The 17,983-nt window shown below is 37.0% G+C and overlaps 1 protein-coding gene across 6 annotated transcripts in view; it reads left to right on the forward strand.

Annotated features, from left to right (window-relative positions):
- Positions 1–15,849, forward strand: part of LOC110298916 (sulfotransferase 2A8) — a 38,525-nt gene extending 22,676 nt beyond the window's left edge. For 5 of the 6 annotated variants that reach the window (XM_021168457.3, XM_021168458.3, XM_021168459.2 and 2 more), the window contains 5 exons: positions 301–509; positions 2,271–2,397; positions 10,051–10,145; positions 12,196–12,364; positions 14,148–15,849. In XM_021168457.3, coding sequence (XP_021024116.1) covers positions 301–509; positions 2,271–2,397; positions 10,051–10,145; positions 12,196–12,364; positions 14,148–14,260 — 713 coding nt within the window. In that variant the 3' untranslated portion in view covers positions 14,261–15,849. The other variant, XM_029479511.2, reaches the window with a different exon arrangement.
- Positions 15,850–17,983: the final 2,134 nt, after the last annotated feature.

Raw genomic sequence — 17,983 nt, forward strand, 5'->3', positions numbered from 1 at the left:
GGTTAAACTGGTCAGAGTTTTACAAGAGAGAAATTCTACAATTAAGCATGTGGAGGAATGGGGAATTGCAACATAAATAGTGCCTACATTGAGAGTTCCATGAAAACCAAGTTTATATAAGACAGCATATGTAACAGAGAGAGGAAAAGGGAGAGGGAGAGAGCCATATATAGAGAGAGCCAGCCAGAGAGACAGTGAGAGGAGGAGGACTATAATTTCTTCTTGGAACTGTCTACAATGCTACTTTTATATTTTTGTGAGTTCTGTTGAAATGACTGACCAGTTTTCCTTTTCATCCAGGAACCCACTGGTTGAATGAAATTGTCTCCTTGATTCTGACCAAGGGAGATCCCACATGGGTCCAATCTACAATTGCCAATGAGCGCACACCATGGATAGAATTTGAAAATAACTATAAACTACTAAACAGCAAGGAGGGTCCACGTCTCATGGCCTCTCTCCTTCCCATCCAACTCTTTCCAAAGTCTTTCTTCAGTTCTAAGGCAAAGGTCAGTGCTGAAGTATCCAGATCAGTTTGGCCAATACTTATGAACTCTTTTATTTTATTATTGTTTTAAATTATGTATATGCATATGTAGGTACTTATATGTACACAAACTCTGCAGATTCTTGAGAACCAGAAGTTTGTGCCAAGTTTTCCAGAACTGGAGTTATTCTTCATTATGAGATGCTTTGTAGTTGTGCTGGGAAATGATCCTGATCTTCTATAATAGCAGCACCTTATTTACTCACTGGACCATTGTTGTGAACATTTATGTGCCTACCTTGTCTACCCTTGTCATGGGAAATTGTTGAAGTACTCGTATATAACTAGACTTGTTCTGCTACATTGTTAAATTTCTTACTTCATTTGCTGTTTTGGGTGTTTCCTGAGAATTTCAGGCTTTAGTTGATAGTGGTTTATAGATCACAATCAGATAACATGGTGAACAAATATCAAGCCTGGAGAATCTATGGAAGATTTCATCCCAATAAATTGGTGATGTGGAAAATTAGTATTATACTTCCACAACCACTTTTTGAATAATAAATACTTCTTTTGTGTGTGCACCCAAGCATGTACACATATGTGCGATCATTTAGGATGTGTCCTTGCATGTGTATGTGTATTTCTGTGCTGACTTTATCCTCATCTGTGGATGATGGAGATAGATGTAGGACAACTTCCTTAAGCACTCACTTCTTTACATTTTTGAGAGTGTGTCATCCCTCAAGTCACTCAGATCTCATTTACTCTGGTAGTCTAGCTAACTAGTAAAGTCTATCTGCCTCTCTTCAACCCTCTCCTAGTGTCTACAACTGGCATAAAAAGAAATTTACTGAGATATTTCACTAGATCACAAATAGCCAAGGTTCATAAATTAATTTAACATTAACTCAAATAGATAATCTTATTTAATTTAGTAAGTTTATATATATACACACATATATAAATAATTTGATACTAAGTTAATAATTTTAAAATATATTTATTGAACTTACATTTAATTACTACTTTCATGTGAATCAAAACACTATTATTATTGTTGTTCATTTCATAAACCGTGTATTCATATATCAGAGTTTAAATGCTCTCGATTGCTATATGTAAGAACTGTTATTACATCCACCAAGTCCAACTGCCTGCTGAGATTAAAGGCATCCAATTATTGTGTGTGACTAAGAGAGAATCATAGGAATCAACCAGGGATACTGAGATCTAACACAGCATGGGTCACTATTAGAAGTGCAACTGGGATATGTTACAGGACAATTTTGTATATATGTAAAGTGAAACGAATATTTATGAAATCCATTTAACTTTTGAAAGCTTATTAAACATTTTCTCATCTTGTGGACATAATAAAGAATGATCATAATTCTTGACTTTCTGTTATAAAATTGCTACATTCAAGGGAAATTTAGCATAATAATTTGTTTAATATACAAGGTAACCAACTGTTAAGAGACCACAGTGTGGCTGTTAACTTGGTACATGACTGGATCCTAGTATTGGGAAGTATTGGAAAGATCAGTGCTTCAACTCACTTCTGTGGCATACTTGAGAACTCTCTACAGTATATGAGATCCTGTAACACAAAACATGAATGCTTGTACACACACACACACACACACACACATACACACACTCACCAATGTGAGAAATCCATCAATATATAGAAGGGATATTATTAAATTACTTTGGAAATTAAAATGAAACCATTGAAAATTGAGTGCATATGTTTTCTTTGTCTCACTTTATATTGAAGGTGATTTATCTCATCAGAAATCCCAGAGATGTTCTTGTGTCAGGCTATCACTACTTCAATGCTCTAAAACAGGGAAAGGAACAAGTGCCATGGAAAATATATTTTGAGAACTTTATGCAAGGAAAATGTAAGTATGCTATGTTTTGTTGATAGGGGAATGTCAATCTTTTGATATGTCTGGGCCCAATCAGAATTCTCTGATACAACAGCCTATGTACCACATCACCACTGCATAGGAGGAGATTGGTGAGTTACAGGACTGCAGTCCATCCTTGGATTTCCTCATGAATAAACAGTCCATAGATTCCTCAATTTCTGATATTTAATTATATACAGGAGCACACACATTCCAAGAAATTCTCTTTCACCAGCTACAACCCCAGCACTACAATCTATGTCTTGCTTTGAGAGAGGATCTCACTATGAGTCCCAGGTTGAACTTGAACTTACTCTGCAGATATATCCCAGATTTATCTAGATTAATCTTTAATTTGACAAGGTAAATGAAGGACTATAAATATTCCTAAACTAGCATCTTTTTATACTTTAGACACTTTTCTCACTCTGGTACTTAAGAATAAAAATATGTAAGATAAAGATAATATGGACCATAAAGAGAGGGCTCAGAATTAAAGAGTGCTTCCCACACAACCAAGAGGACCTGAGTGCAAATCATATCACCCATCCTATAAGCTGGGTGTGATATTCCAAACACATTTGCTCTGAGGCTAGAGAATAAGAAAAGAGAGGTAGGAGGATGCTGAGTGGTTTTAGTTATTTTTCTTTTGCTGTGAAAAATGGCTTAGCTGAGACAACTTATATAAACTTTTTAATTTGGGGTAATCATCCCAGAGAGATGAGTGTCCATGCTGGGAGAACTGAGCATCAGAAGCAAGAAGCTGAGACTTACTTCCATGAGCAAAATCCATTAATGATGGATAACTCATTGGATATGGATATGTGTTTTAAAACCTCAAAGCCCATCCCAATTGTCATTCTTACTCCAGCAAGGACAATCCTACAAAATCTACCCAAACAACATTACCAACTTGGATGCAAGCATCAAAACATCTGAGACTATTGGAGCCCTCATATTTGGGGTTTCTGGTTACAGCATGCCTGAGAAATCCAAGAACTGAACTTATGAAAAGACACTTCCACATAGGAATGAGACTAAGATCCATAAACTGAACACACCACTTACTTTTCCATCTTCTTTCCAGTGTACACAGGCAAAAACATCCATTCACAAACAGACAACACATGTGGCCATACATTATATATAGCAAGAATCAGTAAAATACTGTTTCCACAAAAAGAGTAATATAGAATTAAATTTTTTTGAAAACAGTAAAGTAGAACCAAACATGACAAAGGACAGTATATGTGTAACAGAATGTGATGATTTGTATATGCTTAGCAACACCATTAGGAGTTGTGGTCTTGGTAGAGTAGGTTTGTCTCTGTGGGAGACAAATACAGAGGTGGATGCTTTCAGCTAACCATTGGACTGAACAAGGGGTCCCCAATGGAGGAGTTAGAGAAAGGACTGAAGGAGTTGATGGGGTTTGCAACCCCATAGGAAGAACAACAATATCAACCAACCATGCCTCCTAGAGCTCCCAGGGACTAGGTCACCAACCAAGTAGTTCATATGGAGGGACCAATAGCTCCAGCCACACATGTAGCAGAGGAAGGCCTTGTCATGCATCAATGGGAGGACAGGCCATTGATCCTGTGAGGCTCAATGGATACTCCATTGTAGGGGAATTTGAGGGTGGGGAGGCAAATGTGGATAGGTGTAAAGGGGAATACCCTCATAGAAGTGGGGAAGGAACAATGGATAGGATCTTCTGGGGGGGCAGGAAAGGGGATAAAATTTGAAATGTAAATAGATCCAATTTAAAAAATATAATTGATCTTGGTTCCTGGATCCCCTAGAGACTAGTCTGCACAGGTGAGAGTGTGAATGATAGAAGCTAACAACTTCTGGGACACGTGGAAGCCACACAGCTTCTGGGGCAGGCCCCAGTTCAGGCTCCAGGCATCTGGGAACCTTCTGTACCAGAGGAGAGGTTACTGCCCCGCTTGGGAGGGCTTTGCCAGAGCACCTGGTGGAGCCATCTTGGTTCCCAGATCCCTCAGAGACAAGTCTGCACAGGTGAGAGTGGGGATTACAGAAGCTAACAGCTTCTGGGACAGGCCCTGTTTCAGGCCTTCATCTTCTGCCAGGAGGCAGGTCCAAAAGTCAGATATCTGTGCACCTTCCCTGGAGGAGGAGAAATTGCCTGCAGAGAGTAATCTGCGCACTGAAACTAAGAAGAGAGCTATTCACCCACATCTGCTGATAGAGGCTAACCGAATCACTGAAGGAATATGCTCTAACCAGAGGCAACTAAAACAATTAACTCCAGAGATTTCCATGTGACTAAAGGCAAACGTAAGAATCTTACTAACAGAAATCAAGATCAATCAACATCATCAGGACCTAGCACTCCCACCTAAGCCAGTCCTGACACACCCGAAAAGCTAGACCCAGATTTAAAAGCATATCTCATGATGATGGTAGAGGACATCAAGAAGGACTTTAATAACTCATTTAAAGAAATACAGGAGAACACTGCTAAAGAGGTACAAGTCCTTAAAGAAAAAAACAGAAAAACACAACCAAACAGGTAGATGTCCTTAAAGAAAAACAGGAAAACACAACCAAACAGGTGAAAACCATACAAGACTTAAAAGGGAAGTAGACACAATAAAGAAAACCCAAAGTGAGGCAACTCTGGAGATAGAAACCCCAGGAAAGAAATCTGGAACCATAGATGCTAGCATCAGCAACAGAATACAAGAAATGGAAGAGAGAATCTCAGATGCAGAAGATTGCATAGAGAACATGGGCACAACAATCAAAGAAAATGCAAAATCCAAAAAAATCCTCAGTCAAAACATCCAGGAAATCCAGGACACAATGAGAAGACCAAACCTACAGATAATAGGAGTAGATGAGAATGAAGATTTTCAACCTAAAGGGCCCGCAAATATCTTCAACAAAATTATAGAAGAAAACGTCCCAAACCTAAAGAAAGACATGCCCATGAACATACAAGAAGCCTACAGAACTCCAAATAGACTGGACCAGAAAAGGAATTCCTTCTGACACATAATAATCAGAACAACAAATACACTAAATAAAGATAGAATATTAAAAGCAGTAAGGGAAAAAGGTCAAGTAACATATAAAGGCAATTCTATTAGAATCACACCAGACTTTTCACCAGAGACTATGAAAGCCAGAAGATCCTGGAAAGATGTTATTCAGACACTAAGAGAACACAAATGCCAGCCTAGGGTACTATACCCAGACAAACGTTCAATTACCATACATGGAGAAACCAAAGTATTCCATGACAAGAGCAAATTCACATAATATCCTTCCACAAATCTAGCTCTTCAAAGGATAATAACAGGAAAAAACAATACAAGGATAGAAACTATGCCCTAGAAAAAGCAAGGAAGTAATCCTTCAACAAATCTAAATGAAGATAGCCACAAAAACAGAATGCCAACACTAACAACAAAAATAACAGGAAGCAACAATTATTTTTCCTCAATATCTCTTAATATCAATGGACTCAATTCCCCAATAACATGACATAGACTAACACACTGGTTACACAAACAGGACCCAACATTTTGCTGCTTACAGGAAACCATATCAGGGAAAAAGACACACACTACCTCAGAGTGAAAGGCTGGAAAACAATTTTCCAATCAAATGATCTGAAGGAAAAGCTGGAGTAGCGATTCTAATATCGAATAAAATCGACTTCTAACACCATGTTATCAAAAAAAACAAGGAGGGGCACTTCATACTCATGAAAGGTAAAATCTTCCAAGGGGAACACTCAATTCTGAATATCTATGCTCCAAATGCAATTGCAGCCACATTCATTAAGGAAACTTTAGCAAAACTCAAAGCACACATTGCACCTCACACAATAATAGTGGGAGACTTCAACACAACACTTTCATCAATGGACAGATCGTGGAAACAGAAATTAAACAGGGACACATGGACACTAACAGAAGTTATGAATCAAATGGATTTAACAAATATCTACAGAATTTTTTATCCTAAGACAAAAGGATGTACCTTCTTCTCAGCACCTCATTGTACCTTCTCCAAAATTGACCATATAATTGGTCACAAAACAGACCTCAACAGATAAAAAAATATTGAAAATTTCCCATGCATCCTATCAGGTCACCATGGACCAAGGCTGATTTTCAATAACATCATAAATAATAGAAAGCCAACATTCACGGGGAAACTGAACAACAATCTCCTCAATGATACCTTGGTCAAGGAAGGAATAAAGAAAGATTTTAAAGACTTTTTAGAGTTTAATGAAAATGAAGCCACAACGTATCCAAACTTATAGGACACAATGAAAGCATTTCTAAGAGGAAAACTGATAGCTCTGAGTGCCTCCAAAAAGAAACTAGAGAGAGCACACACTAGCAGCTTGACAACACACCTAAAAGCTCTAGAACAAAAGGAAGCAAATTCACCCAAAAGGAGTAGATGGCAGGAAATAATCAAACTCAGGTGTGAAACCAACGAAGTGAAAACAAGAAGAATTATTCAAAGAATCAACCATACGAGGAGCTGGTTATTTGAGAAAATCAGCAAGATAGATAAACCCTTAGCCAGACTCACTAGAGGGCACAGGGACAGCATCATAATTAACAAAATCAGAAATAAAAAGTGAGACAAAACAACAGATCATGAAGAAATCCAAAACACCATTAGATCCTTCTACAAAAGGGTATACTCAACAAAAGTGGAGAACCTGGATGAAAAGGACAAATTTCTAGACAGATACCATGTACCAAAGTTAAATCAGGATCAGGTTTATTATCCTATATCCCCTTAAGAAATAGAAGCAGTCTTCAATAGTCTCCCAACCAAAAAAAAAAAAAAACAAAAAAACAAAAAAACAAAAAAAAAAAAAAACAGGACCAGATGGGTTTAGTTCAGAGTTCTATCAGACCTTCAAAGAAAATCCAATTCCAGTTCTTCACAAACTATTCCACAAAATAGAAGCAGAAGGTACTCTACTCTATTCATTCTATGAAGTCACAATTACTCTGGTACCTAAAGCACAGAGAGACCCAACAAACATTGAGAACATAAGACCAATTTCCCTTATGAATATCGATGCAAAAATACTCAATAAAATTCTTGATAACCGAATCCAAGAACACATCAAAATAATCATCCATCCTCAATAAGTAGGTTTCATTCCAGGGATGCAGGGATGGTTTAATATATGGAAATCCATCAATGTAATCCACTTTATAAACAAACTCAAAGACAAAAACCGCATGATCATCTTGTTAGACTAGGAGAAAGTACTTAACAAAATCTAACCACCTCTCATGATAAAACTCTTGGAAAAATCAGGAATTCGAGGCCAATACCTAAACATGATAAAAGCAATCTAGAGCAAACCAGTAGCCAACATCAAAGTAAATGGTGAGAAACTGGAAGCAATCCCAATAAATTCAGGGACTAGAAAAGGCTGCCCACTTTCTCCCTACCTATTCAACATAGTACTTGCAGTCCTAGCCAGAGCAATTTGACAACAAAAGGAGATTAAGGGGATACAAATTGGAAAGGAAGAAGTCAAAATATCACTTTTTTATGATGGTATATATAAATGACCCTAAAAATTCCACCAGAGCACTCCAAAACCTGATAAACAGCTTCAGTGAAGTAGCTGGATATAAAATTAACTCAAACAAGTCAATGACCTTTCTCTACACAAAGGATAAACAGGCTGAGATAGAAATTAAGGAAACAACACCCTTCTCAATAGTCACAAATAATATAAAATACCTTGGCGTGATTCAAACTAAAGAAGTGAAAGATCTGTATGATAAGAACTTCAAGTCTCTGAAGAAAGAAATTAAAGAAGATCTCAGAAGATGGAAAGATCTCCCATGCTCAGGGATTGGCAGGATCAGTATAGTAAAAATGGCTATCTTGCCAAAACAATCTATAGATTCAATGCAATCCCCATCAAAATTCCGACTCAATTCTTCAACCAATTAGAAAGGGCAATCTGCAAATTCATCAGGCAGATTTCTGAGTTTGAGGACAACCTGGTCTACAACGTGAGTTCTAGGAAAACCAGAACTACACAGAGAAACCCTGTTTCGAAAAGAAAAAAAAATTGTCTTGGTCATGGTATCTATTCAAGTCAGTAAAATTCTAAGAGATAGAATTAAGCTAGGAATGAATCATCTCAAGGAGATGTAGAAACACCTCAGCCTTTAAGAATGCAAACTACTCTTGTAGAGGTCAAAATAGAGTCCAAAACGCATGATGAATGCTTTAAAGTGTCTGATAACTCCAGGTGTATGACTCGTGTAAAAGCCTCATGGGGTTCATTGCTTTTGATAGCACACACATATACAGGACCACAGAACAGCTTAGCCAAGGGAATAATTCAATTTTCTGAGTTAAAAGAGCCTATCTGAATAGCAAAAATTGTAATCAATTGAGAAAGTCAACTGATGTCAGTTTGGACCTCCTTACACATGCATGATCTTGTACCATACTGAAACACACATACATGTGCACCCCAATCATGTTACCATGCAAGAAATTTATCAGAAACACAAAAATTGGTTGGGAATAAGATAGCTGAGATGAAGGAATGGACCATCTAGAGACTGCCATATCCAGTGATCCACCCCATAATCATCTTCCAAATGCTGACACCATTGCATACACTAGCAAGATTTTGCTGAAAGGTCCCAGATATATCTGTCTCTTGTGAGACTATGCCGGGGCCTAGAAAACACAGAAGTGGATGCTCACAGGGCTCCCAACGGAGGAGCTAGATAAAGTACCCAAGGAGCTAAAGGGATCTGCAACCCTATAGGTGGAACAACATTCTGAACTAATCAGTACCCCGGAGCTCTTGACTATAGCTGCATATGTATCAAAAGATGGCCTAGTCGGCCATCACTGGAAATAGAGGCCCATTGGACACACAAATTTTATATGCCCCAGTACAGGGGAACGCCAGGGCTAAAAAATGGGAATGGGTGGGTAGGGAAGTGGGGGGGAGGGTATTGGGGACTTTTGGGAGAGCATTGGAAATGTAATTGAGGAAAATATGTAATAAAAAATATTTTAAAAAAAGATAGCAAAATGAAGCTTTCTCCTCAGAATCAGCTGAGGTACTTCTCCAGAAAGAATTATTAAACGCATAGGATGCTTATAAGTCCTCTATTTAAAATGCCTACTTTTACACACACGCACGCGCACACACACACACACACACACATATACACACACACACACCTGCTGCTGTCACTTTCCTTTTAGTTTTTATGACACCCTGCCCCTTATTTCTGTGAGATTGAGAATATACTGAGATTGACATCATAATTTCCCTTTATATATATATATATATATATATATATATATATATATATATATATATGCATAATCTGTATAATACTGTATGTATAATATGTATAGTATATATAACTTATATGTAAAATGCCACTTGTGAGTAGGCATTCATGCAGTGGACTCTCTGTGAAGGAAGAAGTACTTAACTTTTCATGCAGTGTAATTCTTAGGGCTTAGGTTCATGTCATCATGCTTGGCAACATGCATCTTTAAACACTGAGCTATCTATCAGGCAATAGACACCTGTTGTATATTTTTAATCTCCATGTTCTGGCCTCTTCTGTACAGCGTATTTTGGATCATGGTTCGAACATGCACGTGGCTGGATATCCCTGAGGAAAAGAGAAAACATTCTAGTGCTAAGTTATGAACAGCTGAAAAAGGTAACCACCATTTCTATAATCACCACTGTGACGCCTATCATCTGACTCCATGTAATAGTCCCTATTACTCAGTGTCCCCAATATACTTACCACGTCAATGCTTGGTTTAGGAAGAATCATAAGGGTTACTTATGCTCATTCCACTAGTCTGCTTCTATAGGCTCCTTTACAAGTTCCAGGTTCTTTTTCAGGTCTTTCTAGTTATAACAACCTAAATTAATTTTCTCATGTGTTAAGGTGCTAAAGATACCTCTACTTGTATTTTCATATGTAAATATTTCTGTGATGATCCTAGGGAAGTTTGCCCATTAGGTAAGTACACTTCATTTGCCAGCCATTGAATCCAAGTTAGAATACCCAGCACTGACAGAAAAGTCCAAGAATGACTTTGTATGATTGGGAATTCTTCATTTGAACTGCATATATAGGTAGAGAATTTGAACTCTAAGGTGGGTCTGACAAAAATTGAGTGCAAGTGAGAGCGAGAGCGAGAATGAGAGCTTCACTGGACTCTGCATGTGTGTATCCTTAAGAAATCTGTCTCAAAAATAAGCCAAAAATATCTTCCCATATAACAAGTAGACAAATCAAACCAAACTAAACAAAAAGACAAAACAAACAAACAACAATAACAAAAAGCCTTAGTGCACATTCATCTAATGCACCCCCCACGTGCACAAGCACACAATCTTTTTTTTTTTTTTTTTTTTTTTTTTTTGGTTTTTCGAGACAGGGTTTCTCTGTATAGCCCTGGCTGTCCTGGAACTCACTTTGTAGACCAGGCTGGCCTCGAACTCAGAAATCCGCCTGCCTCTGCCTCCCGAGTGCTGGGATTAAAGGCGTGCGCCACCACGCCCGGCTACAAGCACACAATCTTACAAACACTCAAAAATCTAACACACACACACTTCAGGACACACAATGATGTCCATTAGCCACCATGCAAATTCAGTTATTCGCACTCATAGTTATTCTCCAGTCTCAGCTTCCCACCTCCTCGGCTCACAGACATGGTCCTCCCATAACTCAATGACTGACTTTGTCAGATCTTCCTGTGCTGCTTCTTGTGGAATTCTGTCTTAGATTTAGGGTCTCATGGATCCAGGGTAGTCTCCAACTTACTTTGTGTGACTGGGTACCCTTGAACTCTCCATTCTCTCTGTAACTCCAAAGTGCTGGGAATTTGGTTATACAACAATATGCCAGAGTCCTGAACAATTTTTTTATACATTTGTTTGCCTCTTCATTGATAATATATATGCATGGATATCTGTGTGTGTTTGTGTGTACACTCGTGTGTGTATGTGAGAAATCATGGAACACAAATTACTAAAGATTTATTTTATTCATTTAATAATATCTTTGCCTTTTGATGCTCTATCTATATAACAGTGATGATGCTGGTACTCACTGTGTAGACCACACTTGTCTCAAACTCAGAGAAATGTGACTGCTTTTGTTTCCAAAGTCCTGAGATTACAAGCCTACACAACCATATCCAAATGATTGATTTAATTTGTGAGTAGGGTTCGGGAAAGAGTTGTGGTCCATGAGTGCCAGTACTTGCAAAGTCCAGACAAGGAGATGAATTCTCAGATTTTGAGTATTAACCAGTTCCAAGCTAACTGATGAGAGTTATTGAAACAAAATACAGACTCCCTTCAATGGGAATGTGTTGAGCCATTCCTTCGGCCCTCATATGCTTTCAAACAGTGTGTGAATATATGTTTGTTTGTGTGTGTGTGTGTGTGTGTGTGTGTGTGTGTGTGTGTGTGTGTGTGTGTGTGTGTGAGTCTCTGTGACTGTTGGAACCTCTATGTGCTCTTCTATATTTGTTGTCATTGTGGACATGTGGAGGTCAGAGGACAAATGGTGATGTTACTTCTCACTTTTGTTTCCTCTCCCTTGAGCCTTTTCAGCATTCCCAAACCTCATTCCCTCTATTTATTACTTTCATTCTCTATTCTTCTCCTTCTCTTTCACCTTTCTCAATTCCTGTTATTTTGTCATTCAGGTTCAAATCCCACTGACATTTTTTGTTTTCCTTCAGGATACAAGAAATACCATCAAGAAGATCTGTGAATTCCTGGGAGAGAATTTGGAATCAGGGGAACTGGAGTTAGTTTTGAAGAACATTTCTTTTCAGATCATGAAAGAAAGGATAATATCTCAGTCTTGTCTCTCAAATATAGAAAAACATGAATTCATTATGAGAAAAGGTAAAGACATACTATATTTCTGAGGTGTATATGAATACACATGGGATTTCATGTGATTGGGGAAGGAAGATGACACCAAGTTGGTTTTATGTGTTACCTTGTTTAATTTATTTATTCATTTCCTTCTTTCTTTGTTAATATGCATGGATATATGTATGGTGGGCATACATGATCACAAGTGTTGTGATGCATCCTTATACAGGTGTGTGTGGGTGTATACATGTATGCATACTCAAGAGGATTCCTAAAGGAAGTATTGAGTTTCTCCTGCTTTCACTCTGTTATTCTCTATGTGATAGAGTCCCTCCATGAACTCAAAACAGGATGATTTCAGTTCCTCTAGCTAAGCAGGTTTACCTAAATATCCCCCCTTTCTCTATCCTGAGATTTGTGAGCACAAACTGTTACTATTCTTACCCTGCTTTCATATAGGATTTGTGGATCTCAACTCCAGTTCACCCAGGTGAGAGATAAATTATCTGTCTACCGAGCCACCTCTCTCATGCCCATTTTATACTTTAAATCCTTGAAATTTTCATTTATCAAGTATGAATTGCAACATGATATTCTCAAATTTTTTCTATTGTTTCTCCTTATATCTCCTATTCAATTTTAGCCCTTCTATCACCTAAATTCTTCTTTCCACTCTAATGTATCAAGTGTTATATTTCATTTTCCTCTTCTATGGTTCTTTTTCCCCCTCAAAACATAAGCCCACACATATCTCCAAGTATAGACATATTAATATTAGGTATGATTTTTTTCATATTAAAGAGAAACCTGTGGTTCTCATGTGTTTCTGAAGACTATGTTTTTTTTTTATTTATTTTTGGTGATTTATTTTAGCGACTATGCAAATTGTGACTAAGATGTAATTTACTGCCTCCATAGACTTAGATATAAAAATGCTAAGAGAAAAAGTAATATGGTTACAGATTTGCTCCACCAAGTAAATATGTGAATATGTATGCATGCATGTACCTTTGCATTTGTCTGTATGCATGAATGTACCTTTGATAGTGTTTTTGAAGTTATTGGAGATTGAATTGCTTCATGCTCTGAGTGTGTGTGTGTGTTATGTATAAATAACTGCCTCCTATCTTTTTTCTCTTCTGATTGCCAGTCCCCAAACAATTCAAAGAACACAGAGTTCCTCACTTGTGACAAGGAGTGCCCTGTAATGATTCACTCCCTCAGAGATAAGTCTGCTAAATGATCAAACAAGCACTGACTACCATTAGCAGCAGCCTACATCCATTGTTATCAAAACCAAACTCCATTTGCTCTACCAGTGGTATTCCCCCTCAGATGCTTTTAGAACCAACTGTATCAACTATCCTTGGTTAACCTGGTTTGCATTGAGTATTCCCTTCTGCACTAAAGAGATGTAATATGAGAAGGAATGGAGTTATCCACCTATATGAAAATGAGAAATGACTGAAACAAATTCATCCCTGCTACTCTAAGAAAGAACAGATAATTCACAACAACTGATCTCAGATTGGTTCCTTTTGAAAAAAATCAGGAGATGATTATCTTTAAAACAGTTATCAAAACTATGGTAACTTTTCCTGCCAAAGGCATAACACCTCTAGTACAAAGTTTAAAAACAAAGAAATGTGATCATTTATTTATAATTGTAGGGTCTGCCCAGTTTTAAGTTAGGGGAAAGGTGATCTTTAGGCATCTACACAGGAATATTGACACAGTTAAATTAGGAGACAAGCTTGTTCATCAGACCTATCACAAGATCTGTCTTCACCTTTTTATCAATGTTTTTCAGGCATCACAGGGGACTGGAAGAGTCACTTTACAGTAGCCCAGGCTGAAGCCTTTGATAAAGCATTTCAGGAGAAAGCAGCTGATTTTCCTAAAGAGCTCTTCTCATGGGAATAATTAACACTGTAGACCTTATTGGGATACTCTCTATGATTTGTTTTCCTTGTACTTGTTTTTGATTTAGGGATGTGGCATAAAAATTACTAATTAATCTCAGATACTGTAGCAATCAAGTATTGTGCTAGAGAAGTGACTCCAAGGATAAAGAATCTTGTTAATGACCATGAGGATCTGAGTTCAATCCTGGCACCAACAGAGTTGAAGGAGAGAAGTAGTTCCCGAAATTATTCTTAGACTTCCACAAATGCACCATGATGGCTCCACCCATAAAATTTCTGTAATTAAAATATTTCTTGATGTCAAATCCTTACAATAATGAAATAATTATACAAATTTGATTTCTGAGTGTTTCAGAAATTTAAAGAAAAGTAAAATTCAGAAACAATCATGACATTGCTCTTTGACCACTTCTGGACACCTCTGTGTCTGGCCCTCTGGGTTGCAGGTGACTTTCGAATCTTAGTAAGGATTTTCCTAAAATATGACCAGCTGTTGAAAATCCAGGTCATGAGCCTACTCACTTTTTATGGTTCTCTACTTATGGAAGTAGAAACTTATACAGTTTGATAAGAAAGGGATACAGCTGCTTTTGATGTTTCTTAACTTCTCCCACCCCTTTCCAGGGAAGCTTCAGGCCTGGACAAGCCATGGAGCAGTAGAGTGCTCCTGATACCTTTGAAGTAGAAAAGATGCCTGCCTGTTTGTGTAACAGGCTGGGGAAGATTCCATTCCACAGCTAATCAGATTGGCCTCAGAAAAAAATACTAACTTATTCTCTTTGTTCCTGGATTTCAGTGTAGAAGATTTCTGTATTTTTTTTAAATACAATTTTATTTCTTTCAATGAATTTAAAAAATAAAAACATTTGGAACAAAAACAACAACAAAAGTATAGTTACTTCTTCTATTGCTTGCATTGAATAAATGCTTTAAAATATCATTATATTTAATAGTTCTCCATCATTTCACTTATACTCAATAAAGTTGGTAAACAAAAAATAGAAAAAGAAACAATCATGACTATTTTTTTTTATTTAATGTCTCTAAACTTTATTATTCAGTCTACTCTGAGAGGTGTAAGTAAAGACTGAGACTTAGTACCTTACTCTGGGGTATTGGAGATATGTAGGCCAAGCTGAGAGGAATACCAGGGACATTCTTCAGTTCTCTGTGGTAGAAGTGTCAAACAGATGATCTACAGAGAGAATAATATTTTTAGAAATAGGAATAAGATGTTTGAGATGGTAAAGAGAGGGTTCATGTTATATAGAGGCAATTTTTATTTATGATATTCTCAAATGATCTGACCTAGACTAGCAGGTTATTTAAAGACAAAATTAGACTGTTTCACTCACTCTTCCAACAGAGCCTTTGTGAATGTCTTGGGTTTTTCTCATTTTCAAATTGTTTCATTTTATTTTTCATGATCAGATGATTAATTTTTGTCAGAATGTGTAAGTGACCCCACTATCCATTTAAATAATAAATACTTCATAGTGTTGAAATTGTTACCAACACAATCCAACCACAGTACTGAATGCACATTAAAGCATGGTAAATGGTTAAATCTTGTACCTATTATAATAAATCTTTACCCATGGATGAAAGGAAATTGGGTGTTTGGTGAGCACCGTTCAGGTCTGTACATACTTTTTTGAGGACTGTTAAATCTACAGTAACATTCTCATAATATTGCATTTTTTCCTTATTGATTATTGATTGTATTCTGTTGTCAATAGTATGCATGATAGAGTAAAGGATACAGAGGCCATAACAAAGCAAGCAGAGTACTCTAAAGAAAACTGATGCTGTATTTCTTCTACTGCATTTTCTAGACGTGATACCACAATTTCTAAAGCATTTTATAACTCACTTAAGGAAATACAGGAGAACACTGCTAAACAGGAAGAAGTCCTTAAAGGATTACAGGAAAGCACTGGTAAACAGGTAGAAGTCCTTAAAGGGGAAATACAAAAATCCCTTAAAGAATTCCAGGAAAACACAAACAGGTACTGGAATTGAACAAAACCATCCAAGATCTAAAAATGGAAGTAGAAACAATAAAGAAAACCCAAAGGGACACAACTCTGGAGATAGAAATCATAGGGAAGAAATCAAGAAACATAGATTTTAGAATCAGCAACAGAATACAAGAGATGGAAGAGAGAGTCTCAGGTGCAGAAGATTCCAAAGAAAACATGGACACAACAATCAAAGAAAATGCAAAATCCAAAAAGATTCTGACTCAAAACATCCAGGAAATCCAGGAAATGATGAGAAGACCAAACCTAAGGGTAATAGGAATAGATGAGAATGAAGATTTTCAACTTAAAGGGCCAGTAAATATCTTCAAAAAAATTACAGAAGAAAACTTCCCTAACCTAAAGAAAGAGATGCCCATGAACATACAAGAAACCTACAGAACTGTAAATAGACTGGACCAGAAAAGAAATTCTTCCTGACACATGATAATCAGAACAACAAATGTACTAAATAAAGACAGAATATTACAAGCTGTAAGGGGAAAAGATCAAGTAACTTATAAAGGCAGACCTATTATGATTAAACCAGACTTCTCACCAGAGACTATGAAATCCAGAAGATCCTGGACAGATGTTATACGGATCCTAAGAGAACACAAATGCCAGCCTGGGCTACTATAGCCAGCAAAACCCTCATTACTATACATGTAGAAACCAAGGTATTCCAGAACAAAACCAAATTCACACAATATATTTGCACAAATCCAGCCGTTTATAAGATAATGAAGGGAAAACTCCAACAAAAGGATGGAAATTACACCCTAGAAAAAGCAAGAAAGTAATTTTTCAACAAAACTAAAATAAGACAACCACAGAACAGAATCCTAACTCTAACAACAATAATAACAGGAAGCAATAGTTACTTTTCCTTAATATCTCTCAATATCAATGGACTCAATTCCACAATCAAAAGACATACATCAACAGACTGGCTACATAAACAGGACCCAACATTTTGCTGAATACAGCAAACCCACCTCAGGGACATAGACAGATGCTACAACAGAATAAAGGCTGGAAAACAATTTTCCAAGCAAATGTTCCAAAGAAACAATCTGAAGTAGCTATTCTAATATCAAATAAAATTGACTTCCAACTCAAAGTTATCCAAGAAGACAAGGAAGGGCACTTCATACACACCAAAGGTAAAATTTTCCAAGATGATCTCTCAATTCTGAATATCGATGCTGCAAGTGCAAGGGCATCCACATTCATTAATAAAATGTTATTAAACCTCAAAGCACACATTGCATCTCACACAATAATAGTGGGAGACTTCAACACCCCACTCTCACCAATGGACAGATCCTGGAAACAGTATCTAAGCAAAGACTTACTGAAACTAACAGAAGTTATGAAACAAATGAGTTTAACAGATATCTACAGAACATTTTATCCTAAAACAAAAGGATATACCTTCTTCTCAGCACCTCATGGTACCTTCTCCAAAATTGACCATATCATTGGTCATAAAACAGGCCTCAACCAATATAGAAATATTGAAATTATCCCATGCATCCTATCAAATCACCATGGACGAAGGCTGATCTTCAACAACAACATAAATAATAGAAAGCCAACATTCACATGGAATCTGAACAACACTCTACTCAACGATAACTTGGTCAAGGATGAAATAAAGAAAGAGATTAAAGACTTTTAGAGTTTAATGAAAATGA

The sequence above is a fragment of the Mus caroli genome, unplaced genomic scaffold (assembly GCF_978045245.1).
Source record: "Mus caroli unplaced genomic scaffold, Mus_caroli_1 scaffold_8, whole genome shotgun sequence".
Lineage (NCBI taxonomy): Eukaryota > Metazoa > Chordata > Mammalia > Rodentia > Muridae > Mus > Mus caroli.